We start from the raw sequence: 27,572 nt of genomic DNA, 5'->3' as shown, positions 1-27,572 counted from the left end.
CTGCAACCTCAACGGGCAGTGCAGAGCAGCAGCACAGAGGCAGTGGCACAACAATTGATGCCATTTTTTGAGATCCAGAATTACCAGTCTCTGCAGGAGGAAATGCTGACTTACTCCCACAACTTCCTCACAACTCATACTTTTCAGTTGTTGGGTGCACAAACTCTAGAATGGATGAATAATTTTCCAGCACTTTTATTATTGTTAATAAATTAATATTTTGTGATGGAGTTCATTAGATTGCTTTTTTAAATATTACAATCATAACTCTCATTAAAATGTTTTACTGAAGTTTCTATAGCATTTTAGATGGCAGGATTTTATACTACCTTGGCCCAAATAAATAGAATAATTCTATGAACTCCACATTCTGCTGAGGGACTTAAAAGGCTAACAACCAAAATGTCATGCACCCTGTAACTCAAATCTAAACTTTTTCCCTGTGAGGGATCCCGACAGTGAGCTGGGATATAACGGTGACACATTTCACACTAACTTATAAAACTGTAACAGATTTACAGCGACATCAGGTGCTGGATGGTTTATGCTCTATCTCAGGAATGCAGGCTCTGATCACCTGGTTTAAATGTCACAGTATGTTCTTTAGGCACGAAATCAAACCTCTTATTAGACAATTACAGCTCCCAAAGGTGACTATTATCTAGAAGATGTGCCTATCCAACCTGTATGATTTATCTCAATAAGAAAAGACATTGAAACAAATTCTTGTTTCTTGAAAAAAAAAATAAATAAAAAAAGACAACCCACCAACAAAACACCATAAATACATTTGGCAACACTGAATAAATTCACTGTATGGAGAAGGCTCAGACCATGCTGCCATGCATGGGATGCAAATCTGGAGATTACTGTTTCCTTAGATAGAGCAGACTGACATCATCAAAGCAGGGATGCTCCTTGGAATTCAGGAGGACTGATGTAGAGTTCCTAGAACATTCACTGACATTTTGTTCTGCTCTTGTCTCTCATTAGAAGTTACCAGGAACAGGAATATTTTCAAGAATAAGAAATTAGACATAATAGTAGGGACATAATAGAATAAGATATAAGAAATCGATGAAGAAATACACACTCACAGGCTTCAAAATCTTAGGTAGTGCTTATGTTGTTTAAGTTCACAAAATTCAAAAATATTCCAATTTTACTTTGTTTTCTACCTATGAACTTACACAGATGTCCAGTCCTGTTTCAACATTCCAGTTTCACATTAATACGTTAAATAATCAGGATCTGAGTGAAAATAACCCCCCCCTATGTATTATGTGCCTTGTTAATTCTTTTTTATCAGTCACATTGTTTTTCAGCAACCTACACACGCCACACACAAACCGTGTGGCAAGTGATTTGATTCTAGTGTTAATTGATTTACTGATGAAATGAAGAAATGAAGTCTGAAAACACTTGGAAACTCCTGCTTTACTAAAAAACCAAAGCTGTGCTGTTGAAAGTTCGTGCAAAGCAACTCTGCAGAGTCCCTGGCCCCGTCCTCCCCCAGCGAGCACAGTGACTGCTCGAACAGAACTGAGCACCAGCTTGTTCTGTGCCCCTGCACAGAGGGAGTCTGGACAAATGTGTGCAACAGAAGCCCAGACAAGCTGTTGGGAACGTTCAAGCAAAAATTGTAATACATGGTGACACATAATATTATCATAAAATGGAATGGTAATAATAAATAAAAGTGCTGTTCAGTACTAATTAACATCTGTGTTACTATTTTCCTTCTTTTCACTAAGATTTCTGTTCCTACTGGATTCTTCAAGTAGGCTCAAGGAATGGCCTTGTATTCCCATCTTTTCTCTCAAAGGATTTAAATTGTCACACCATCCCATTGGTAGAGACTGATTTGCTACCACCAGCTGTGTGAGGCAGAGGACAAGAAAGGAGATGTCCAGGAAGAAGAAGTCTGTGGAACAGCTTTGGTTCTGAAAGCTTTAACCACTTGAGCAGTGGTGATGTTTGGCACATGAGCCCATTTCAGTTATGGAGGAATCCTCTCCCCAGGTCATATATACATTATAATGTCCTATATACAAATAATAATATTATATTATACAGTCCTAGGCTGTATAACAGAGGAAGAAGCACTGCTTTGCTCTACAAGCCAGTTCCCAGTGCAGACCCAGCCTCAGCTCTGAGCCATTCCAAAGAATGGCCTCACCTCCACTGCACTTCCTTTATTCTACTTTCATCTCTTCTGTCAATGACATTTTCAAGCCCACAAGAACATCTCCATTTTTTTAAGTACTACATTCATCAGCACTTTTTCAGTTCTTAAGTTTGTTTGGTCACAAGTCTTCAACGACAGTATTTTCAATGAAGTAATTTCAACTCTTTTAAAACTTGGTATTAAGAGAAGCTGCATTCCCTTAGTATGACTTCTGTACTGCACATGTATTTAAATAAAAACACCTTTCACAGGCAGGATCTCTTTGCTATAGACATGGGAACAAAATGCTGAAAGCAGATACTTTCTATTCCTTATGTTACTGCAAAGGATCTCCTTGACTATAGATAGTAATGCCACAAAGGAGTTTTCTAATTAAGTCTGCCCGAACATGCTTAGGAAATGCATTTTTTGCTGTTTACAGCTGATTAAATTAGTGCTTATAATATAGCTATTTTTCTGCCATTTATTCAAGAGAAAGGCAGAACACCTCAGAAATTAAACTCAGCCTGAAAACAGTTAAAAATGTTCTGTTAGCCTGACATAAATTTGATCTCTAAAACAAACACCAAGCAATATTCCATGAAATTCTGTACTATGTACTAAGGTCCGTTGTCCTTACCAGAAGTAATGTAAACCAAGGTCAAAATGATTCAGTTGTGGGTCTGCACTTTATCATTAAGTGTGCATTTTGCAACAGCAGGTTAGGTACTCAGAGAAATGATTCTACCAGGCAGTTGTTACTGCCAAGCTGTTGCAGTAATAAAGAGTCTTTGTCACAATATAGTAAACAGAACAACTGGTAACAGAAAAACACAATTGGCTCAAAGCCTGGCCAATTTTTTCAGTCTCAAATAATAAAAAGTTAACTGTTACCCTCTTTTCATTGGGCCCAATTATCTACAGCAGAAATCTAGTTAGTATTTTATATTCCAACTCGTAAACAAACTCCTATTTTTATTTACAAGCAAAAAGTAAAGTGAAATATTTTGGTTTGTATTTGTATCAGTGAAACCTGCTCCATATTTTCAGTCCATGTCTTTAATGACTGTATGAGGTTGTACCTGTCAATACAAGTCTACACTTGCATATCTACTCACATAGAAAACAGCAAAGCTCTTTCCCTAAGATTTAATTTACAGATTTAACATACACATTTATGTACACTTGATTTGAATGTACTTTGAAGACAAAGTAATTTTGTTAAATTATAAATACATTTAACTTTGCAAAAAACCTTACGTTTTCACATTATTAAATGTTAGACAATATAGTTTCATTTTTGGAAAAAAACCCACATATACAGAAAGATAAAGTAACACTATTTAGATAAACACAAACTTTTAAGATTTCACTGAAGAGAGATCCTGTTTACATGGTTAAAAAGAAGGCCTGCTCTCAAAAATACAAATGGGTATTATTGCAAATCCTGAAACTAAAAATGTATAGAAAAAATGGAGTGGGTAAGGTGAATAAACAGCAGGTCTGGTCTCTAACAAGAACTTCTCTGGAATCATCCAGCCAGTCATTTGACCAGTTGGTTCTGAAACAAAGAGAAGATCTTTTCCTTGCCTCATAAATGCCTCTTTGTATTTGCAAGTTATATTTGACGTTCCTATCTGACTAAGAATCTCTTTCCCTGTTAAAAGAAAGGGGACTATATAGAGAGGTACTCTGTTATAGCAAAATATGCCCAGATTCTGATATACATCTCTAGGGCATGTTGGCCACATTTACCACCAATTTATGCAGAGTAAACTTATACCGTACACAAATTGAGACTGAACATACCAGTATTCACCTTCAATTTTTAGGCATATTTTCTGAAAAATAAAACTATCACTGCTTCTGCACTCACTACTGTGAAAGTTATTTCCTAGCCCACAGTTGAAGAGTACACATTTTTGATTGAGAGTCCACAAAATTGCAGTTAACAAGCAAAACTGCTTCAGATTACAGAAGCAGTTACAGGACACATCTGGGAAAATACTTGTAATCTGAAATTCATGCTGTCCAAAATATTTTATGAAACTCTGTTTGACTGACAATACGCCAAGTTTCTCCTGCCCACAGCAAAATGCTAATATCAAATTACAAATCTCTAAAAATTGTAACATAGATAAAGGAAATCTTGTAGACTCTCAGATGTTAGAAGGCAATGTCAAGCTATAAAACTAAGAAGCAGAGTCTAGAGGTGCCATATTTTATGTTACGCTGGTTTGCAGTTTTTCATTGCAAGACAAGTTCATCCCAACTTGCAGTTTAAATTGTTTCACACAACTGTTGGTCTTTTATATACACTGTTAGTATGTAACAGATGGCAAAACACTGATATTCTTCATTATTAATGGGACAGCTCACTTAAGATGTTTCAAACATTTTCCAGGAGCTGTTGGAAGCGCTATAATTGCTATGGTTACCTGACATGAGTTAGGGACAGATAAAACACTTTTAGATTCTGGGTTTGGTGCTGTTGCAATCAACATAAAACACACTGCTTCTGATGGTCTAACCATAACTTCTCATTTAACCCACCTCTGAAACAAAACCAAACAACAAAACAGCTAAAGGCTCAATACAACGCAATTAAAATAAAAGGACATATGGCTTTAGGACTTTATTAATCAGTCTCTAATACCACACAATGAACAAAACTGACAATAGTGCTAGTCAAAGTTGAACTTGCAAATGCAGAAAAAAATTCAGGTTATTCTAGTGGAGCCTAATATTTTTCACCATCTCGGTCAACCAGTCTTAGCAAAATTATTGCATCAGTTTTTATCTATTTATGAGGCACAAAATCACTAACCTCAAAATGAAATCAGAAATGGGAGCTAATTAAATATTCAATTGCTGAGTCATTCTCACTGGTTTGTGATTAATAAATAGTTATATAGCAAGTATTACTTTTTACAGGCTAATTGATACCTTTGCAAATGTCACAGTAAAATAGGACTTGAATACACCTGTCCTTCAGTAACTACTGCATCATGGAACTTTTAGGAGGGTGCAGTTTGCAATACTAAATATACCAGATACTATCATATTAAATGAAAATTATCTCCAAATTATTGAAACTCGGATACTATCATATTAAATGAAAATTATCTCCAAATTATTGAAACTACATGAGCTTAAAATTTCCATCATACTGGAATTGCCAGGTTCTGTATGGCAGAATCAGGCTGGCATTACACAACATAACAAGGGTATACAATACATGAAATTTCCATTTTCCCCTTCCCAGTGTGTGATTTTTTTTTTGTTCATTTACTGCTCAGTGGAACAGAGGGAAATTTAAGAGGATGAGGTACAAAGAAGAAATCAAGAAACTGTCAGTTTTGAAAAGAAATCTATTTTTCTTTAAACAGAGATTCACTATATAATTGTAATTATTAGTCTGTGTTTCTCTACTAAAATAGCTGATGCATTTCTATCTCCAACTCTGGGTTCATTTCAAAGATACCAGAAAAGCAAATAATGCTTTTAGATAAAGTAGTTTGAAAAAGGCATTGCTGCAAATCCCATCCAGTGGCAGCCACTTAAGGGTGAGCTACAGTCCTGCCATGCCCTCAGTCTCACACAAATTTATGTGGAAAACTGCAACATTTTAATCAGCATTTCTAATCTTTTGAGACTTGAGGCATCTCCTGCAGCACATGTAGAGCTGCTCACACAACAGACAATCCCAGTCTGATAAATTCTTCTCCCTCTGTAATAGATCTCAATCAAACCATGTCCTGTACCTCTCTAAATTGGCTTGGGCATTTACAGAGTCCTGGAACCCAGCAGGTTTCTTAAGATACCTGGCATTTTCAAGCTAGCAATTTATCATCCCTCCAAAAGACTAAACTTCCTCAAAATCCTCTTCAAGAAAACGTGTTAAAAATGAATGAACACAACAACAGAAAAAAACACTGCTTGAGAATAAACCTAAAACTGATCCCTTGTTAGTGTTGTGCTTAATGCCACTGTTAGAAAGAGAGCTCAGTTGGTAATGTCATGCTAACAGAATCCAGGGTCATCTAAATATTTTGTTATTTAAAGACATATATGCCAACCATGTGTTGATTTGTCAACTGTCCATTAAAAAGCATCAATAACAAACTGCAGCCCACTGCAAGACCCCCAGGGCTTATCCTTTGTTCAGCTGTTGAACAGGGAAATCCTGTTTCTGTTTTCTCCTCAGATGAAGCATTATCAGCCTACTCTATAACTTTATTCAGGAGATTCTGCAAACTACAACAGTTCAGGAAATTGAGATCCATTTTCTCAATAGCCTATATTACAGTAATAACTATCAACAATATTAGTTAAAATGTGTCTCAGTTCAGTGCTTCCCCACAACACTGCAGTTTTCTTTCTTAATTTCTTTCTTTAATCAGATTTGAAAATGCCCTGAAGACCAATAAAGACAGACTCTGACTTTAAAACAACAAAAAAACCCCTCAAAACCCTTTAGAAACATGGTACATACCGTGCTTACAGTGTACAAGCTTATCTATATAGTAGGCTTACAGTGATGCTTCCCCTTAAAAAAATCTAATACTAAAATAAAAACTTTATTCTCATGTAAAAACTAGATTCTCCTTTAATAGAAATTTTATTTATATGCACTCCAATAGGACAAATCTGTTTTCTAAAGTAAAAATTGAATGAATGGGGAATATTGATATTAAGTGCCCATTATTTATTGTGCCTTCACGCAAAGATATTTTACTTGGTACAATGAAAAAAACCAGATTTTTCATGCAGGAAGTGCCTCCAGCATTTCACACAGTCTGAAGTATTCAATAGCTTTCTTTTTAAAATATTAACACTGAATATCTTTAGTACTAGCAATTGCCCAAAAAGCTGTAGAGCAAGTAAGATGAAAATTTGCCAATATTTATAAAACAATACATTTCAGGAGGGAGGAGGGGTGTAAAATCAAGCATATTGACAGGCACAGAAAGAGAAAAATGTGGGTAAAATTTCAAATCCAGAAAAAGAAAGGTTTTACTTTTATTTTTGTAATCAGGTGTCCCTGCTAACGTCTCTCTGAAAGGAAGTTTATTAATCCAAGTAACTTGGTAATTTAGCATCACCATCACAATAAGAAATAAATTTAGAAAATTATTTTTATATTTTCATTTTATACCAGGAGGCTACTAGAATATCTAAATGACGCATGAGTTGTTATAAAACTGCCATATTTTTATCTAGCAGTTGTCCAAGCAGCATGTAAATGACTTTCTTTTTTTTCCCCCCATAATGTCATGATGTAAAGCAACACCATCTGAACTGTTTCTATGGGCTCTAGATTCAATAATTTCTTAGGATAAATTGCTTCTCTTAATTATAGCATTACAAGACAGCAAGAATAAAAAAAAAACTCAACAGGCAAAGTTTTGTTTTGTAGACCCTAAACAGTCTGTATTCCTTCTTCCTAAACTTCAGCAGTAATTAGCAGCAAATTTTTGTAAATTGAAATGAAAAAGACTTAATTCACTATTTTCTTGAAACGGTGCAATTGAGCACCAAACGAACAGATTAATTCAGTGAGACATTCTGAAAGAGATGGAGAAGTAAGAGTTGGTGAACTGTTTACCTTCTAAATTAAACCACTGAAAATGAAATATGCTGCTCTGCACTGTGCTGGATTTAACCTTCATGCTGAGCTTCAAGTAACCCAGACATTTCACACCACACAATGAGAAGCGTTTGCTATAAAGTATTTGTCATATAAAAGCCAACCATTTCCTGCTGACTTATTTCTCTTCTCTTAGATAGTGATATGACAAAAAAATGGAAATGAAGAAGAACTGAATGCTCTTTTCTTAGTGCTGTATACATAAAATATCAACTGCACTCTCATGCAGTAGAAAACCCCCAGGACCTGGATTTACAATCTGAAATATTCTGTATTCCCCCTTAGTGTGCAGGTGACAGTGTCAGGAAAGAGTTGTGCTGTGACTAGAGAACTTAATGGTTATGCAAAGTGTGAAATTATTTTTATTTCTATTTGTATGGTAGTTCAATTAAGTTACATACTTGAAAACTAGATGGTATTTGTTTAATCCCAATGGTTATTTAAAGCTCATACTTCTTTGAGAATTGAACTTTCCAGCTACGAAGTAACATGGTGAATTTAGAGGAAAAAGTTTCTTTTGTGGCTTTAGAGTGCCATAAAAACAGTGTTATAGAATTAACACATAGAGCTATATAGATAAGATTCATCTGAGTTCCTTTCCCGATTTGAACACAATACAAATGGAACCCTTTCTTTTCTTTTTACCCACATTATAGCACAAATATATCTGTCAAATTTATATTAGCTACAGTTTTTCCTAAAGCCCACAAGGCCAAAGAGTGTATGAAAATAACTCAATACACTAGTTAAGTCCACTAAGAGGGTTAAAAATGAAAATCTACTCACTTTGAAAATCAAGAATAATACAGAATTTAAGCTTCTATATTACATCATCCAAAAATTAAGAAAGCATTAATGAATGCAATCTTTAAATTCAAATTTTTAATACATAACTGAAGGATTTATATTTCCAAAGTTTTTCTCCTTTATTAATATTCTAATGCTGAAACATCAGAGTCATAATTTTCTACCATTTCTACTTGAAGACATGGGATATCAAAGCTTAGCACTAAGAAACATTATTTAACCCACTGTCCCAAGTACATTAGCTGCAAGTTTTACTTTCTTCTCAGTGCCCCATGCCAGCATGACTTTGACAAACTAATCTGATGAAAGATAGTTTCTATGAGCCACTAAAGCCCATATAGTACAAAAGCACATATATCTGTACTTCCAATTTCAATGCAAGTCAAGCACCTACTTAAATTTTAGGATGTCCCGAAGTGCTTCGCTGAACCGGGACACAAACAAACCCAAAGCTAAAATGAAGTTATTTCCTTCCCTAAGATTCTTTCACCATTATCCTTTCACCATTCCATATTTCTTCTGTTGTCTATGCACTAGTTAAACAGGAATTGTTATATTTCCTATTTTAAAACATATTTTACATGGGAGGAGGGTGTGTGTGTTCCTTTAAAAACTTCGATCCTCTCGTGATTTTTCTCCTTTTATCCTTTTCCAAAAGGACTTTAGTTCCCCCATCATCTGGTCTAAAAAGCAGATTTAGGAGGGTTCTCATCTCTGAATAGACAGGTCCTGCTTGCTGAAAATGGCACCTCAACTTTTTACAGTGAGGAAACACATGGCAGGGGTTGCACATCAATGACACCAGTGAAACCCTCAAGAGCAGAGATATCACCAATCCAGCTCTAATCTGAATGGTTTCAAATTACTTCAACATAGACACACACACACACAGAGTCTGATAATTCTTTACATGACAAACTTCTAAAAAACAATAAACATTATAAGCACAACAGCAAGCTACATTGTTATATTTGTAATAAAATCTTTACCTTCTCTACCTTTTAATTCTAAAATAGTTATCCTGCACACTTTCTTAAACTCTTCACTCTCTTCAGCAAGAGGCCAACAGACCAAACACTGATAAAACACAGCTATGCTGTTGGGAACAAAATGCCAGGGAATCCATCCTGTAAAGGCAGCATTTCCACTGACATAAATGGGAGAAAGATAGAGCTGCTGGGGAATAGAAGCTGCAGAATTACAGAATACATTCCAGAAGCCAACTTCATATATATCCCAAATGCTGTCTGATGTTGCATATGCACACACATGTATACATGCATAAACAAATAGATACCTGTGTAAATATATGAACATAATGTTTGAACTTTTAATATAATATGCACTTTTTAAAAAGTATATAAAATAATCTACAATTTCGCTGACAGGTGAGAGGGACACATTTATTTTATTGAACTAACATTTGGCTACAGATCCAGCTCACAGACTTCAGTTGCATGGGCAAAAAATGATGAATTATGTTGCTCTCAACATTTTCTCCCAGACAGAAAACTTATTTTAGATTTCTGTATTGTTCTTCCAATGCAGCTGAGGAGTCACAACAAAGTCACTCTTCTGATCTCAGAAAAGTGCTGTGTATTCTTTCCATATGGGGTATCCAATCTTTTAAAGGAAAGCAAAGGATATTGTGCAGTCAAGTCAGCATTCAGTGGAAAGGTACCTGACTCAATTTCTACTCACTTAGACAATCCCTGAATTCACCTCTTCAGTGGAAGTACAGAACCATTTCTATTTTGATATGCCCTCTACTGGGACAATACTCTTGCAAGAAGATCCTTAATTAGATCATTACTGGTTACTATAATCTGCCCAGTGCAGAAGTAGCAATGGAGATTTTAAGAATGATGCAATATTCCAAAAAATTAGAATAATAAGTCCAGTAAATAAGTATTATTATTTAACCAATAGTCTGAAAATGAGATACCAACACAGCACCAACAAAGGTTCAGAACCTAAATATAAGGGTTTGTCTTAAATGAAAAAAATTAAGCAATATTTCTATGCAAGAACATTCAGGTAACCCTTTGTAACCAAGTGTTACATCTGTATGGAGCTGCTCTTCATGAGCTTCACACAACTGGGCACACTCCAGACTTGGAAACGAGCCTGTCCTTTGGGCACTCCTGACAGAAAGGCAGGAGTCACAAAGACTTAAACTGAGACAATGGAAGGATGAGTTCAAAAGATCCAAAGTACCTGAAGGCTTGCTAGAAGGTAAAAATCTATTTCATGCAAGAAAGGTCATAGTTTGAAATTACAAATATTGCTATATACAGCTACATATAAAATACTGAGCAAATCACGATCCAGGCTGGTACACAGGGAGCATTTTTTAAATTACAAAATCGAACAGTTCAAGTGTTAAAAATACTCTTGAAATTTGTCAGTTTTAAATAAAATGATCTGCAGTTTAAAAAAGAAGTACAAAATATATTATGAGTATATGACATTTCTCTTACACACACAATGCAAAGAGAACAAATATATTTCTTGGTTTTGCTCAAACAGAGCATCAATAAACTGAAGTAAGAACACTGATTCTTGCTAGGATTACTTATAAGGATTTTGACAACTATTTCCTACCATCCCTGAAATATCTTTAGTAGAAGATATACAGAATGGGGACTAGTATATATGAAAATTAATACCTGGAATCTTGCAAGCATTATTATTATATTTTCCTGTGGCTCTAACTAGGTTCAAAGCAACATTTATAAATCAAATTATTTTCTTCATTGCTTTATGTTGGTTCTAACTTACTAAATTCAAATGTTAAACTGATACACTGAAAATGAGGTTACCAACCTGAAAGGCAAATACATACTCTTCTTTGTAACTGAAAAAAAGTTACTTGTCCAAAGCAGTATTCCTTCCTCTTCTCGGTTAATTTTCAACTAATTGGTTTTCTGTACATTAAATTTATGTTTCCTAAAGCATTTAAAGCTAGTTTCTAATCCTATATACATAACTCATTGAAAAATCATGAACTATTAAGATAAATTGTCCCAACTGAAGGCAAACAAACGAAAGGCAAAAATACATTTAAAACATCATAATTAGAATGAATATATTATACCCTCAAAATATCGGTTTATAATTGTTAAATATTTTCAAATTCTACTATATATATGTAATAATATTTGATTTTCTGACTTTTTACAATCCTCATTCAGCTGAAATTCTGCTTTCCTTTTGTATTTTCCCAACATCAAACTCTGCAACTTTGCAGAGTTGATCTGCCTTGACTTTTACTGCAGTAACCACGAAAATTGTGCATGAAAATTAATACTTCCCCATATGTTTTTCTCCATTATCTCTTCTAGTCAAACTCCCTTCTCAGAGCTCCAATATTTTGCATAGCAAAACACTGGACAGCATTTGGTCACTCTGCAGGAGCAATTCTGTAGAATGTGGTGTCCTCTTGTGGTCTTGGAGGTTCCCTAAATGTGAGATGTGTCACTGAACACCAGATTTAGAGTTGGCATCAATTCCAGCAGGAGCTTCCAATGCCACTAACATTTAGAATCACCTTCATCAGCCTCACGGTACCAAACAGGGGACTGAAGACATGCAAAGAATAACAGCATTCAGGTACAGACCTGAAGGATATAAAAGCACCAACACCACCTTCCAAAAACTGCAAAATAGTGATTTTCAGCTATTTACACATGGAGGACAATTTTTTTACCAATATGTTATTTGGGCATCTAATAACACTGAGGATCTGTAAAGGATATGAAAACCGTAGTGACGTAAGAGACACTTTTGTTAGCAGAATTCAGCTACTGAAACTGCTCTTCAGGCACCGATTCAAGATCATAATGATTAATCTAGGAACAGGAAGACAGTTCCAATTCTATCAGAAACAGTGTAACTAATATCAGAGAGAAAAAATACCTAGTGAAATCCAAGTGCATATCTAAAAGGGAACGTGCTTTGGGAGCCACTGAAGTTAAAAAAGCAGCATGAAAAAAATAGTATTGGCAATATCTCTTCTAATGTTTATTGCCAAACATTTGCATGTGTAACATCCTGCACAAACCTCTCATCCTAAACTGAAAGTTCTACAGAATTCCATGACAGACACACACCCATATGAATTAATTAATTTTACACTGATATTTTTAAACTTTCCTTTTAAACCTTCAACTTGCTCTGCCATGGAAGGGAAGGCCATCTCCAGGCCATTAATCCATCTCAGTCAGTCACACAAGGCAGTTATTTTCTGAGGAGCTACTGCACAAAATGATACAATATTCCTGAAGGTAACACATACTGTGACATGTACAGAAAAGAGCACCACTAAAAGACAAAGAAATTCCTACACAGTGTGCTGTGCAAATAAGCTCTTGTGTGACAAACTGAGGTAAAAGCTCTTGCAAAGCTGATGTGAAAGTGTCACACTCTGATTCCCAATTTATTTACACCAGGTACCCAGAAGTATAATCACTAAGAAACTAAATATTAGCTTATAATCACTAAACTAACACACAGAAGTATAATCACCACTCTCTCATGTCTCATCACAGCAGTCTTTCAGGAGTCCAATGGATGGCACCCCTTTCTTAATGTAAAAAGATACTTTTTCTGAGACCTGATATGAGAGAAAGCGGGTTTGTGCAGGATTAAGGTAGAATTTTGGCTCAAAGCTGAAGCAATAGAAGAATAAGCAATGTAAATTTTTTAATGAGTTGCTCAACTGATAATTTTGTATGCATCAACCATGCAACTGAATTTGTAACTCAATTAGTATTTAAAGTAATTAAGGATGAAAGACTATTAAAAAAAAAAAGCTTAAAAGGCGGCTTTTATAATTTACTGAAGTGGTTGATACTCCATCACTTCAAAAAAGGGAGAATTAGTTATGTAACAAAGAAGAAAATACATTGTTTCTATTACAAAACCATCCACTAAAAATTAAATGAAAAATGCATGAGCTTCTAACAGATGGAAAAAAAAACCAGAAAAGATCTCATAAGTATTTTCATTTCCCAGGTTCGCAGGCAATGAACAACCACATTAACAGTGGACTTTATGCCAAGCAAACAGAACTGCAGGTTTTACTGATTCATTTTAATATACTTACATCACCACCACTTATTCCAGATTATGTGCATTACTGCCCTTTCACAGCACCTGCTCATTTTTGGAGTACACGTGGGAAACCATTGGAGTCAGATCAGTTACTACCTTTAAACCCTCACAGTCCAATTCATTGACATCCAAAAGTGAGTAAGGAATTTATAATTTTTTTTCTAGTTGTTTTTGAAATTTTACATTATCTCATACAAATTAGCAAAGATGATTTTTCTAACACAAAATTGCAACAGCAATATTTAATTAATTACTCACCACTGTTAATTGCTGCCATTTTTTTTTTTAAATGTAGTAGACTTCATTTTACATATGGAGCTGTCCAGCACAGTTTTTGAGGTTCTGTGCATTTGTTTATTGTGTATGTCATGAATATTTCATTTAATAGAACCGGTTTTCTTTTCAGTAAGTGGAAAAACCATTGCATTACCTACACCAGTGAACCTGCACCTGGTAAGGGGAAAGTCTGTATAAAAATAGCAGGTACTGTCTAGCAAGTGTAAAAACATTTATGAGTCACCTCTTTTATTTGTGTATGAATGATAGAGGTTTTTTCCCCCAGCTTTTACTGATACTGTGAGTTCTTTCAAGTACCTTGTTTCCAATGGCCTTTTTAGGTGGAAAGTTAAAAGTCCTCACTTGCTGGTATTTACTCTGTAATTTATGATGCAAACTTCTGAACTCTGCATATCTTCGATAAACATTCCATTCATCATCCTTTATCCTGATATAAACCTGCAAAATACAGACATGAAAGGAAACAGCGTAAAGACAAATCCTGAGATGATTGATCTCCTCAGTCCTCAAAGCCTCATGTGACGCAACAGCACGAGAAGTTCCAGGATCATGGAGCCACAGGTACAGCTCTGACTGTGCCTTTGCTGTTTCTACTGTACAGGTCATTAACCTAATTTTCTCTCTTTTTCCCTTTCTTTTTCTTTCTTTCTCTTATTTTAATCAAGACAAACACAGCTTGCTTATTTGAACATGACTCTGGGGCAACCATGGCAGCACTTTTTGTTACCATGGTTTCCAGCATATTCTGCTACCCAGTGACCAGAGGAAAAAAATAATTTAATACCACTATAAAATTGATTTCTGTGTCCTCAACACAGTTCTTCAACTTTGTAAATTAGCTTTGTACCATCAGAATTTCAAAACATAATTTTATCCCAAGTATGAAACTTAATTTACTTCCTAACAAAATTACATTGAAAACTAAACTAGAAATTTTATTGTTTGGAAAATAAACACAGTTCATTCTTTCTGCTTGTATAGGACATTAAGTATAATTTAACACAGCTGTAGTTTTTGTGAATCTGCTTTTGTTTGCCACTCATTATTTTATGAGCATATTACCAATTACATGCTAAATATTCACATTCTCTGGGAAAATTTCATGGAGAAGTGAAATATACTTCCAGAAAACTGAGTTTTCACTCTTTTCTAGGGGAATAACTTTTTCTCTACAGGAATGAACCTACAGTTTAAAAGAATGCTGAAACAGCACATCAGAAACTCTAAACCAAGCATCAGAACTCAAGATCCATTGTGATCTTTTCCTAAGCTGCTTTCTAGAATCTGTCGCTTATTCCTTGTGGTGTGTGCACCAATAATCTCAGCATTCTGCACCAGGAATGAAGCTGAAATGGTCCCAATGACACTGCCTTGCCCTGCTGCTCCACAAACCCCCAGGAATTCATTAGTAAGCTGTAAGACAAGTATCAGGAGAACCCTCATGTGAAAAAGCAACCCCGAGGAGTGGGCAGTAACAACTGTGTTTTTGGGAATACTCAGAAAAAATGAACTTTGGATTTTGATGTGGCCAATTTCAACAGCGAAGTGCAGCTTTTCCTGGAGATTGAAACATTAACATGGTCTTTCTCCTCTACATTTGACAAGTCCTTAGAAAAAAATTATATTTTACTAAGGACTTGTGGTATTTCAGAGATCAAGGGATGTCAAGTGAATGCCTCCTCCCACAAAAGCAGCTCATGCAGCCTTCCTTTAGTTTGGTCTTTATCAAGTCCTTTTATTCTTACAGACACCTAGTTTTTCAAATTTATAGGAGGCTTCTGCCCTTGCAACAAAATGCAATATACCATGCAGACACCATTCTGCCAAATTAGACTATTTCAGTGTAGAAAATACTAATACATTTTCCACAGGAATACTGCAATTCCAAAAAAGGAATACTACAATTCCAAAATTAGCACATCTAAGAATTCAAAAGATTCAGAGTATTGTGTGAATTACAAATGCAGATGTATACAAAAATTCAACTGGTTTTGGTAACAAGAATTCAGACAGTGTAATGATGGAACCACAATAGTAAGTCTGCAAGAAGTATTCAGATTTCTTTTCCACTTTGAAAATAAGGCCAGGATAATTAAACTCCTACAGGACCATCTGTTTGAACAATTAAGTACATCTTTCAAAGCAAATGAAGGGATATATGAGATGCAAGTATTTTGCATAATTCTAATAAAATTTATTTAATGTAGTAAAAACTATATTAAAATCTTTATTCGCCCAGATCTAACCCCTCTCCCTGCCTGTTCTCACTTCCACCAGTACAGTGTTTGGAATTTTGTATACATTCCCAAGATTCATGATTCAATTTCCCTGGGGGGGCGGGGACAATAAAAAACTTCAATTATTTTTAACTAAGTCATTTAATATGGAAACCTTAATTTAACTAAGCAGTTATCTTTGCACATGTGATTTGGTGAATCATGCAGTTCAACATTACCTGTTAAGCTGTAACCCATAGTTAACTAATTAAGGAACCTGGTACACTGTAATTGAAATTTTTAAGGACTGCAAAACCATAGATTAATTTCTTAGATAAAACCACTAGAAAATTTCTTACTGTTCTTCTATGTACACAGATATTGATTTCATTTCAGCAGTAAGAAATGAAAATGCAACATCTGGAGCCCTGTGCCATATTGAATTTATTGACAATCATATAATAGAGTATGAAAGGTATATTAAAGTTCATGATGCAGTACAGATTTAAACCTTCATTATCTCAGAAGGGAATACTATTCCCTTGCCAAGACAATGCAAATTCAGTTGGGAAATCAAACAAAGCAAATACTAAATATAAAATTATTTGGATAAACTTATCCTAGTGTAGTCATTTAAGGCACATAGTTATCCCCCTTTTACCTCAAATGCAGATCATACCAGCACAGGAGGATCAGGGAAGGATTACTTCTGCAGACAAAATTTTGAAATAATGCTAAATCAAGCAACTTCAGATGCATGGTTTGAAAAAAGTTTTAGGTCTTTTCCCATCATCCCCACAATTTCATTCACGGCCTTTTGATAGAAAATTAGTGAAATCTGTAGTTGCCAACAGACACTTTGGTGTCTTTTTGTCCCAACTTGTCTCGCTGTACCCCAGAGCAATACCACCTTTTGCTACAGCAAATACCTTTGCAAATGACACATAATTACAGAACAGTATTTTAAGATCATGTTGTAGAAAGTTTAAAGGACTTAAAGGACTCTTAGTCCTTATTCTATGATCAATTTTAAAAAATCAATTCTAAATCATTACAATTCTTTTCTAATGCCCGTGTTTTCCTGATATTATCCACTTCCTAACCTAGTTAAGTAATTTTCAAGGTAATGAAAACTTACAGACTCAATCAAAATCACTGCTAGAATGCTTATTTGTTTGTAGACAAAAGATTTTATTTTAATATTCTCTTGAATATCAAAAAATTAGTTAAGTAGTTTCTGCTGTTAATTTCGGAGCACTTTCCATTTAGGTCTCCCATGTAAAGATTGATTGGTAACCTTTCTATAGCTCTGATTTACAGCAGCTCCAAGAAAAATTTCAGTTAATAAGTATGTATAATGAATTAGTCTGTTATTTTCTCATCACAAAAACATCTGAAGTCAAAGATTTGGAGAGCAATAGCAATAACAGTTGCAATTTAATATTGTGTTTATCAGCCAACTACCTGCTAACTTTTTATTACTGAAATGCCAAAAATCTTCTGAGACTCAATTTGAAAGCACTGGTTTACTGATTGCATACTGAAATGAAAAATCCTACTCCCATGGTCCTGCTTTTTGAGCCAAAAGTTTCTTTAATAAGTTAAGAAATCTTTTAAGCAGTTCTGAATCCAAAATGCTGTTAACAAGTCCTGGTAACAGACTAGTAACCCTTGACACAGTTCCTTGCTACTTATGTATAAAAGCCTGAGGAAAATAAAGGACAAATACCAAAATTCCAACTTGCTCCATTTCCAGTGTACACAGACCAAATGCCTGCAACCAACACTTGTTCTTCAGGTCTGCAGGAGTCCAATGTGGGTGCTTTTCTTTTTGATGCAAAAATATAGGTTGGTATATTGAGGATTCACTTTTGTGTCCCTCTCAATGCAGTGAGTAGCAAGAGACACTGACTGGGATATTAAAGACCTTCTTCTGTTGCAATGACATTCATGGTTATAGAAATTGCAGATTAGGCATCAAGAAGGATCTCCCCTAAATGAAGTTACTCCTGAATCTTCCCTGCAAATATGGGGAAGTTCCTGGTAGGATGATCTGAATACGTAAAGAAAAATGAATTCTTGCCACAGAACTCTTTATGTGAGATCCACAAATACAAAAATGCTGAAGTTAAAGTCCTTGTGAGTCCATGGTCTATTCCTGAGGCAAGAAAAATGTCAGAAAGGGAGGGAACAATGCTAAGGGAAGGTGAGTAGTGAAACTCTACTAAACCACATATAAAATTCAGTGGCACAAGATGGAAGAGAACTTGGGACAATTCAGCAGCAGAACACTTCAAAGGACATAAAGAACACTAAGAATGTTTGTAAAGAACAAGTCCTAGGCTGGACAAGGTCATAGCTGCCTTAGAAGCATGGGAAAAAAATGTTGGGCAGCAACAATGTTGGGAATGCAAAAGAGACTGATCTACACTAAGGAAGCTACTGTGACCTTTACCACCTCAGTAAGCATTACCAGGGGATAAAAAAGGGCGAGAGAAAAAAGCTACTATTTCTATACTACTGTATTTCTAACTTCCTTTCCCTCACTAATAAAAGAGAGTTTTCTGGAGGTCCTCTTGTTTGTTACATACTTTCAAATCAATGCCCAAGCATGTGACAACAAAAAGAAAAATTAGCAAGTGGTTTAGTAGAGACAACCCAGTCAGCATGAATACAAAAACATTACACGCACATTGGCACCATTATTTTTCACTGTTAACTCAGCTAAGCTTGACTAGTGAATGTTTTCTTTACATTTGCTTTTAAATAACACTAAAATTTGGAGTACCATTGATCCATACTTTTACCTTTATACTAATAAAGTTTTCTTTAACTCTTAAAACTCTGACCCAACTTCAATGTACATCTTAATTATTCAGGAACACTAAATTAAAGATATTTTGAATAAAGTTCACTATTTAGAAATAATTGTTTTCAGTGGATTGGAACTATCCTTTTTTTCCTCTCAGGAAAGCACATTATAAAATAGGAGTGACATATTTCAATCTATTTAGGAGGTTTCTATCAAAATTATATATATCTGCATTCAAAACATAGAGAAGAAGTAAAAGGGGTGAATCCAAAGGGGAAGCATATCGCAAAAAAAGGAAGAACTGATTTCATTTCTTGACTTTACTTCAGGAGAATGGGATTCTGTTTAGAATATAAATTCAAGCTCAGTTCTCCAAAGTTACCTCTGAAGTGTGAGAAATGAATACAAATGCAAGTTATATTTTGACACAGCTGCAGGACTGTATTTATGGTTAAGTTCCCCCTTTGAAAATGATCCAATTTAAGAATTTCTACATAATGAAAAACAAATGGAACAATGAAACTTTTCAGCTGTGATATGAGCAGCTTTTTGTGTGCCATAGAGACATACCAGGAATTAAAGTGAATAAGCTTTTATCTCAATATGACCATTTTATCTACTTGCACAAAGACTGCAAGTACTAGAATACATTTTGTTATGTTAAATCTTCAAGGTTTTGTTATTTAGTTCAGAAAAATGAACAATACAGTGTCAAATATATGACACATTGCACATCAAAGCACGAGCCTTAAAAACAGCCAATATTGCTCTACTAAACAGAAAATTGTCATGCATTTTAGGCCTATCCACCCAATTACACATGTGCAGAGTGATGTTCACTGGGCTTCTGCAGTCCCAGTTCTGCTTCTGCTCCCCAGAACAGCACTACAGTGACTGGTCCCTAAAGAACAAAGGCAGCATTGCCTTTGCTTTTGCTGGATAAAACCAAAATTTTTTGTCTTTTTATATATAAATCAAATCAGCAGCAAGAAAAAAAAAATAAATAATCACTCAATAATGTAATAAGGTCATTTCAACAGTGCAATACGACCTATAAGAAGCCAAAATAATTAACATCATTGCAAAAACGTGCACTTTGAACCAATACAGTCATGGTAATGCATGACAACTGCTGCAGGGAAAGAAGTTTCTGCAGAGGAGAAAATAGTGCTGCCTTTTTCTCCAAATGGAATATTTTGGGTACTCTGGCAAGGGAAAGGAAGTTATCTCACCGATCCATTTCTGAACAAGATAGCTAATAGTTATTTGAGATATTAATTGGATCTAAATTATTTGCTTCTTTCTGTAGTAGTTATAAAATAATCTGAAAATAAAAATTCTGCTTTTAATTTCCCAGTATTTTTTTCAATAAGCAAATCAATGTATTAAGTTGTATTACGGTCTCCTTTAGAAAATAAATAATTATAAAAGTCTCCAAGGACTGATCTCATCCTTGTATATTCCTTCAATTCCAGTTATTTAAATACTTTTCTCCTGACACATCCTTGGATCCCACTGCAGAAAAAGTGGGATATTCAACCTTCTTGGCTTATGCACTCTAAAACCACTCTCTTTCAGAATGCCATGAGCCATATTTTTCTTTCAAATTCTCCAAATCATTCTACTTCATTTTCTTCTCTCCTTGCCCTGAGCTGCACTGAAATGGAATGTGATTAGAAGACTATTTATTTCTCCTTTTTGCCTGCTTAGTGCTGCAGCTGCTACAGCCATGCAATTCATCATACATCAGGAGAATTAAATTCAACTTTGGGTTTAATTTTTGCAACTCTTTGCTTACCTTTCAACTACTGACTGCCAGTGCATTGCCACCCATTGTTAAGACTTCTACCCTTGATGAAATACTGAGGTTATGCTGGCTTGGGTGTAAACTAAAGGTCAACACTCAGGTTGTCAAGCCCTGGCACAGCTGCCCAGGGAAGGAGTGGAGTCACCACCTCTGGAGGGATTTAAAAGATGTGTAGATGTGGCACTTAAGGACATGGTTTAAAGGTGGACTTGGCAGTGCTGGGTTAATGGTTGGACTCGATGTTGTAAAGGTGTTTTCCGACCAAAATGATTCTGTGCTAACGGCCCCTCCATATGAAGGGATAATGTTCCTTCTTCAGAGAGAGTGGAGAGGAAAACATCATTTAAAGTAATATAAAAAGAAATATTATGAGCAAACATCTTGGTCAGTATTAAACAGCAAGACGGAAGATAGTCAAATCAATAAAAACATTGTAAGAAATGTTTATTGATTACAATGTTAGGGAGTCCTATTCATATGCAGATGGTAACAGTCTTGTCTGATTAGCATGTTAATCTTTTATCTTATTTGGTTTATAATCTGAAGTGTTCGCTACTCTGCAAACAAGGCATATTTGCAAGAAGCCATTTTAAATATTGATATTACTTTAAGAATCGTAAAATCTCAGTTTCATTATCTTAAGTGTCAGGCATTGGTAATTATAGCAACAAAAGGCATGACTAATGGCATTTGCTGTACACTTCACGGGAAAGTGGAATCCATATGTAGACAGAAAATAACAAGATACTCTACAGTTGAGAAATATGACAAAATAATATTATTGTAATAATCAACTCTCTTCACAGACACTAAAGGATCTGCATCTAACTATCACCATCTAGAGGTAAAATGTAAATGCAAAATTATTTTTTTATTCTGATGTGGATTCTGTCTTTAACCTTGTGAATATATTAGACAAGAAATAATTTTCTAATGGTAGGTTGACTGAGCAGCATCTGCTACACTAAAAAGATGGGCATCAAACTGCATAGATCACAAAAAGCAGTCACCAGAAAGCAACTAGTTAACTAGAGAGACACACTGTTCAGAAGACTTTTATCAGCATGACCCTGGTTTTACAAAGTTACCTATTATTTAAATTGTATGTTTAAAGGACTAGGCTTCCCTAACTGTTACTTTGTATAAAATATATTAGTTACTCCATATGTGGTTAGGTCCTTCAATGTTTATAACTAAGCAGTTTGCCACTCAGTAATAACCATCACAAACTTTGCAAGAAAATAAGCCTCTGAACCTTCTTTTGGATAGCTACAGTTGCTCTGATGTCCTTGCCAGAAGATCCAGTTATGACAACCCAGTCTGAGCTCCTGTCACAGCCTAGATAATTTCATCCAGTGAAGTCTAAATAATCCTTATGATTTGTTGATTCATAATAAGGACATCAACTGGTCATCTAATTAATTTCTCTACTCAGGTGGAACATTAATTGTACGAGTAATCCATCAGCACTAATGAATGACACGACAGCAGTTACAACCTAAACCTGAGGCAAAACAAATCTGAGCAAGTGTAAAGAGAGAGGATGTGCTCTGAAAACATTTACAATGAGTTTGCCATGCATAGGAGAAAAACATTAGTGGAAGGAAAGATATTTCATCATCACACTTAATATTTCCATTCTAGGACTAAATTAGTCATTATTAGCAAAACATTCCAAGAGTAAGTCATGTTTAGTTATACCATGACCCCCAGGTTTCTTGCACCCTACTCTCACAGCAAGGTATTCTGATTTCAACAGTTCAGAAAATGCCTTGGTGAATTAAAAAATATATTTTATTCAGTACACTTAAACATGAACAAAAGGTACAGTGATATTCATCCAGAAAAACTGCCTGTCTTCCAAAATATAGCTACCCAGGGATTTCCTAAGAAATAAGTCATGTCTTTGTGTTTGGATTGTTTTTTCTTCAATTCAATCAGCTCAATTATTTTCTAGCCCATGTAAACTTTCAGTATTCACCCCAATTATATGTTGTGGAGAAAACCACTGTCATGCACTTGTTTTGGAACTGCAAGGCAGTAGTTTCTATGGGTGCTCCAATTTGCATTTTGAAACAGTAAAAACCTCTCCCTTTCCTCCATGATTTGAGAGACTGTTATTGTATTCCCCTCTCAGTTGTCTTTCATGCAGGCTGAGAATTTCTAATATGTTCTCCCAATGAAAAGGCTTCATTTTTCACCTATATTCTTTCAATTTCTGATATATTTCTTTGGAGAGGACTAGAACTGCAAACAGATAAACCAGAGATTATAAACAGCAAAACAGAGTTTTCTAGGTTTCCACCACTTTCCTAATGATTTGTAACAAGTTGGCTTCCAGACCTCCATCAACCCTTTTAAAAATTGTCAGATTAGCTACTTTAAAATCTTATAGTATGCAACTCACAAAGCTATTTATCACTCATTTTTCAGCTATTTCACCTTTAAATTCTCCACGTGCAGTGCATGTGGAGATTTATTCTTTATTTGCTCATCAAGATCTGCTACTGGTATTTCATTTAAAACAGACAATCTGCTAATTCTCCACAGCAATAATCCAGAATGGGAATAACCCATAACAACTCCATGGTGAAAACAGATTTTAAAATGTGCATTTTTCTGTTATTACTTTATATTCTGAGAAAACAAGTGAAAAATATTTTTAATATTTAATATTTTTAACTGAACTTAGCAACTGCACTGAAGAGCATATCCAGTTCTAAATAGCTTTTTCCCCAAAATTTCTACACCTGCTAATTGCTGTAAGATCCACAGTTGAATGATATAGGTTTATGGTTCTGTTAATTTTTAAGACAGTACTAGATAGTGCTACTCTGTGAGCACTGAATTATCTGCTGCTCACATCTGCCCCCTTTAACTCAGTCATTCAAATTGAGCATAAAATTTGGCTGCTTCTAGACCTTGTTTTTAAGCCTTTAGTATTCATAAGCAGTTAATTCTGCCAGTTAAACATTACTGCAAGAGTGCAGTGTAACTCTACAAATACAGAGGTCTGATTGAAATTTCCACATCTAATAGGATTCATTATAAAATGTTGCTTGCTTTCAGAGTTCTGAGCTTGACCAGAATCTTTAATCCGTAATAGAAATTTAAGGAACTATTTGATGGTTGAAACTATGTGACAAGTGGGCTGGAGCTGGAAACTTTTCCATCTATATTCACAGAAGAACAACACCTGGGTGTTTTTAAGGATGAAAGATGTAGTGATTTTGAACATGACATCTGAAACAGACCAAAACTTTAATGTGACACAAAAAGAAATGCTTTGAAATGTCCTTCAAAGCAGCATTGCAAATCTGCAATAAATTAAAAAAATAAAGCAAACACCACAACACAATTCCTGCAGGAGTTTGTTCTTATCCTGTCCAGGTCAGGCCCCTCCTGATATGCAAATTAACATGCCATTAATTTCTTTTCCTGTTTAAGAAGTACAAGTGTAAAATTGGCATTGATTTCACAGAGGCACAGCAACCTGAGTTTATTTCTCCTAATTCTTATATTCTTGAGAAGCATTGATAAGTCCATGGAAACAGAAGACAGATACCATGGAACCAGTAGGTTCATCATTTTCCAAACTACTTGAGGTGCTCTGTAATTCTCTTTTGGTCATTTCCAAGGCAAGTGATATGTACACAATAGTTTATTTTCTGCTAGAAAATATTAATTTATAATCAAAAAGGGACAGAAGAGGCACAAGGATTCTAAAGTGCATCAACACTAATTGTGACACAGCAAGTCTGCCCTGGCTCACTGTCCTGCTCTCTGCAGCAAGTGAAATGCTCCAGAGATACACAATTTCAAATCAGCAAAGGTTAAAAAGGTGCCTCATAACAGGAGGGCAGAGGGGGTCAATCTCTTTAACTTTCCAGTAATAGAAAATGCAGAAGAAATCAAGGCATGTTAGAAATACATTTACATGAAGTGCATCTGGAAAAGCAGTGGGCAAGGTCTGTGCCCTTCTGTAACACCTTCATTTGGTAACCACATCTTCCCTTAATAGTATTACACACATGAGCTAATTTGCAATCAGGTTAAGCACCTTAAGGCTAATTTCCAATTAGCTTTAACTACAATTGTCAGTACTTAGCATATCTAAAAATTACGCTTAACCAAACCCAAAATTTCAAACTTTGCCTCTTCCAACTGGCACACTTTGGCTTTCTTCAAAGTTCATTTGACAACTTTTTCTCAGAATTAACCAGCACGACCAAGAGTGAGTTTTTGCACCTCAAGTTATGGTCACTCAACTAATGGTAGAGAAATCTCAACTTGAAAAGATGTTGGTAATGATCTCACTAACATCAACGTTCTGCAGTATTGCTACTTTCCTTTACACTGATATACCACGAGTAATTTCTCATGCAGCTGATACAAAGAGTTTTACGTGCCTTTTAATTTTCTGCCGCTGGAGAAATAAATGATAAAGCAGTAAAAATAATGTTTATTATGAATAACAGGACTCTCGTAAATGAGCTCAATCATTTATCCTAATTGCACCCCCAGTCCTTGTCTGTTCAGTACATACTGGTAGCCTGGTAAATACCCCTTCCACAATTTCAACATTGAATCAAATTCTCTGTAATCAGGAGCACATGTTTTGGCACAGATTTAATAAGATAAATGCACAGTGCTGTTATTGAAGTTTTATAAATTAATGCTTTCCTGGTCACTATCAAATGTAAAATATATATTCAGCAAGCACGTGACTACGTAACTGATCAGAGAGGTGGCAATCACTTCAGATGCTATGCTCAGAGTGTATGTTTGTTTAGGAAAATTTCTTTTTCTCACATGCACAGTGGTAGAAAACAAAGCTATTTGCCAGACAGATACTCTTCCCAGTCACGCATCTGTTACTGAGATCAAAAAGTGGTAGGAATGCCATTAATCTATTCTTCCATAAGGAAAGATCACAACAGGTACAATGATCAAAGTTTAATAAGAATTATGGAAGTTTTAAGTCACTTCTACAGATAATTCTTGTTTGCTTTTTTTGAACAAAAGACAAAGTTGAGCAAATGGACAACTGTTCACCACAAGAATTCTGTGCTATTCTGTAATTAAAGACAAATTAGTCTTACTGCATTCTATGTCTATTCTAGATAGCTATATTTAACTTTTCACATTACATATATCTGTAAGTTGCTACTGTGAATAGGTAATGAATAGAGCATATTCAAAAGAACTTGTACATTTTTCACATATACCAATTTTGCACTCTATGAATGTCAAACATTATGAGTTTATACTGTAGACATAAAGAACCTAACAGAATTCTCAAAATTGTCTTTTTGCAGATCCAGAATTTCCAATCTCTTAGAAACTTGCAATATTTTGCTTCCTTTTTTCCTATTCTCCAGAGGCTTATCCTTCAATTACAAGTTCTTTGTTTCCCATTGATGACAAGTAACAGATGAAGTCTGAGAGCAACATCTAATCCTCTACTCACTCCAGCAGATTTTGGGTAAAGTAATGAACCTCTTACCAATTGAGAAGCTTTTTGTTCTTTTCCTCTTGAAAAAGAATGTGCACAACATCTATACTACATGTGAATTGTGCATAATTTCCAGGCTTTCATGATGCCACTCGTATGGTCATGTTCAGTCAAACTGCATGACAAGTACTGAGCTCTTTAGTAACTAATTTGATATCAATTTACAAGTGAAATTAAAAATACAGTAAGTTCTTCAAAGAATTCACAGAATGAGTCAGGTTGGAAGGGACCACAGTGGGTCATCTGGCCCAACCTCCACGTTCCAGCACGATGAAAAGAAGAAAACAACAGCAACCTGGGAAATAAGCAAGAGAAACCAGAGCTCTTCTAGTGGTCATGGAACTGCTACATTATAAGAGTAGCAGAGATTTGGTGGGGTGAGATCCTGAGGCTTTCAATCATTTCTGTGTTAGCAGACTGATGTCTGGGTTTGAGAATGTGTAGCCAGTGACAGTAGAATGGAGGAACATGTGAAAGCCAGAAAGACAAAAATTATCGCTCCTGTCAGCAAGTCAGGTTTCCACACTCACTTGTGCATTTGAATTTGATTTATTATTCAGTGGTTTTGAACAAATGACTAACTGTTCCATACTGTCAGCTTTTCTTTCCATTACCTAAAGTCTTATTTTTCATTCTCTATTACTGGCCAAAAGGTGGGTGTTTTCCTATATTTTACAACTATCTGCCAACACTTTATAAATGATTCAAAATTCTACAAAAACCACCATTCAGAGTGAGAGGAATGTTAACAAGCTTCAGCAGTCTTGTTCAGAACTAACTACATGTGGTTGAAACAAAAGTGGAGAAATTTTGCAGCTGCTAATAATCCCCAAATAAAGAAATACAAACAGCCTGGGACAGCATATTAAAGATTGTTTAAAGTTTGCCCTGCCACTCTATCCATGTGGGTGGATGGTGTCAAGAATCCAGGAATCAAAGAACAGTATAAGGTTTCAATGCCTCAACTGCAAGTCAGGCTAGAGCACAAACCCCTAAATTCAGACCTGCTTGAGCAGACCACACTATGAACACACTCAATGACACATAGTGAAGACTTGTTTCATCATTCCAAATGTTTTTAAGTGAGCTACTACAGTAAGCCACACCTGTCTGTCAAGCAATATTTCTAGTCATTGCTATCTCCAAAATTGAAATAAAACATGTACATGCACATTGAAGAAGGCAT

General features: G+C 35.3%; 1 protein-coding gene across 5 annotated transcripts in view; it reads right to left on the bottom strand.

Annotated features, from left to right (window-relative positions):
- Positions 1 to 27,572, bottom strand: part of SNX29 (sorting nexin 29) — a 97,087-nt gene that overhangs the window by 27,194 nt on the left and 42,321 nt on the right. For all 5 annotated transcript variants that reach the window (XM_027654961.1, XM_027654960.1, XM_027654962.1 and 2 more), the window contains one exon: positions 14,334 to 14,474. In XM_027654961.1, the coding sequence (XP_027510762.1) occupies positions 14,334 to 14,474 (141 nt within the window). The remainder of the gene's footprint in view (positions 1 to 14,333; positions 14,475 to 27,572) is intronic.

This window comes from Corapipo altera, unplaced genomic scaffold (assembly GCF_003945725.1).
Source record: "Corapipo altera isolate COAL_440 unplaced genomic scaffold, ASM394572v1 98, whole genome shotgun sequence".
Taxonomy (NCBI): Eukaryota; Metazoa; Chordata; class Aves; order Passeriformes; family Pipridae; genus Corapipo; species Corapipo altera.
This window is presented reverse-complemented; position numbering and strand designations above follow the sequence as displayed.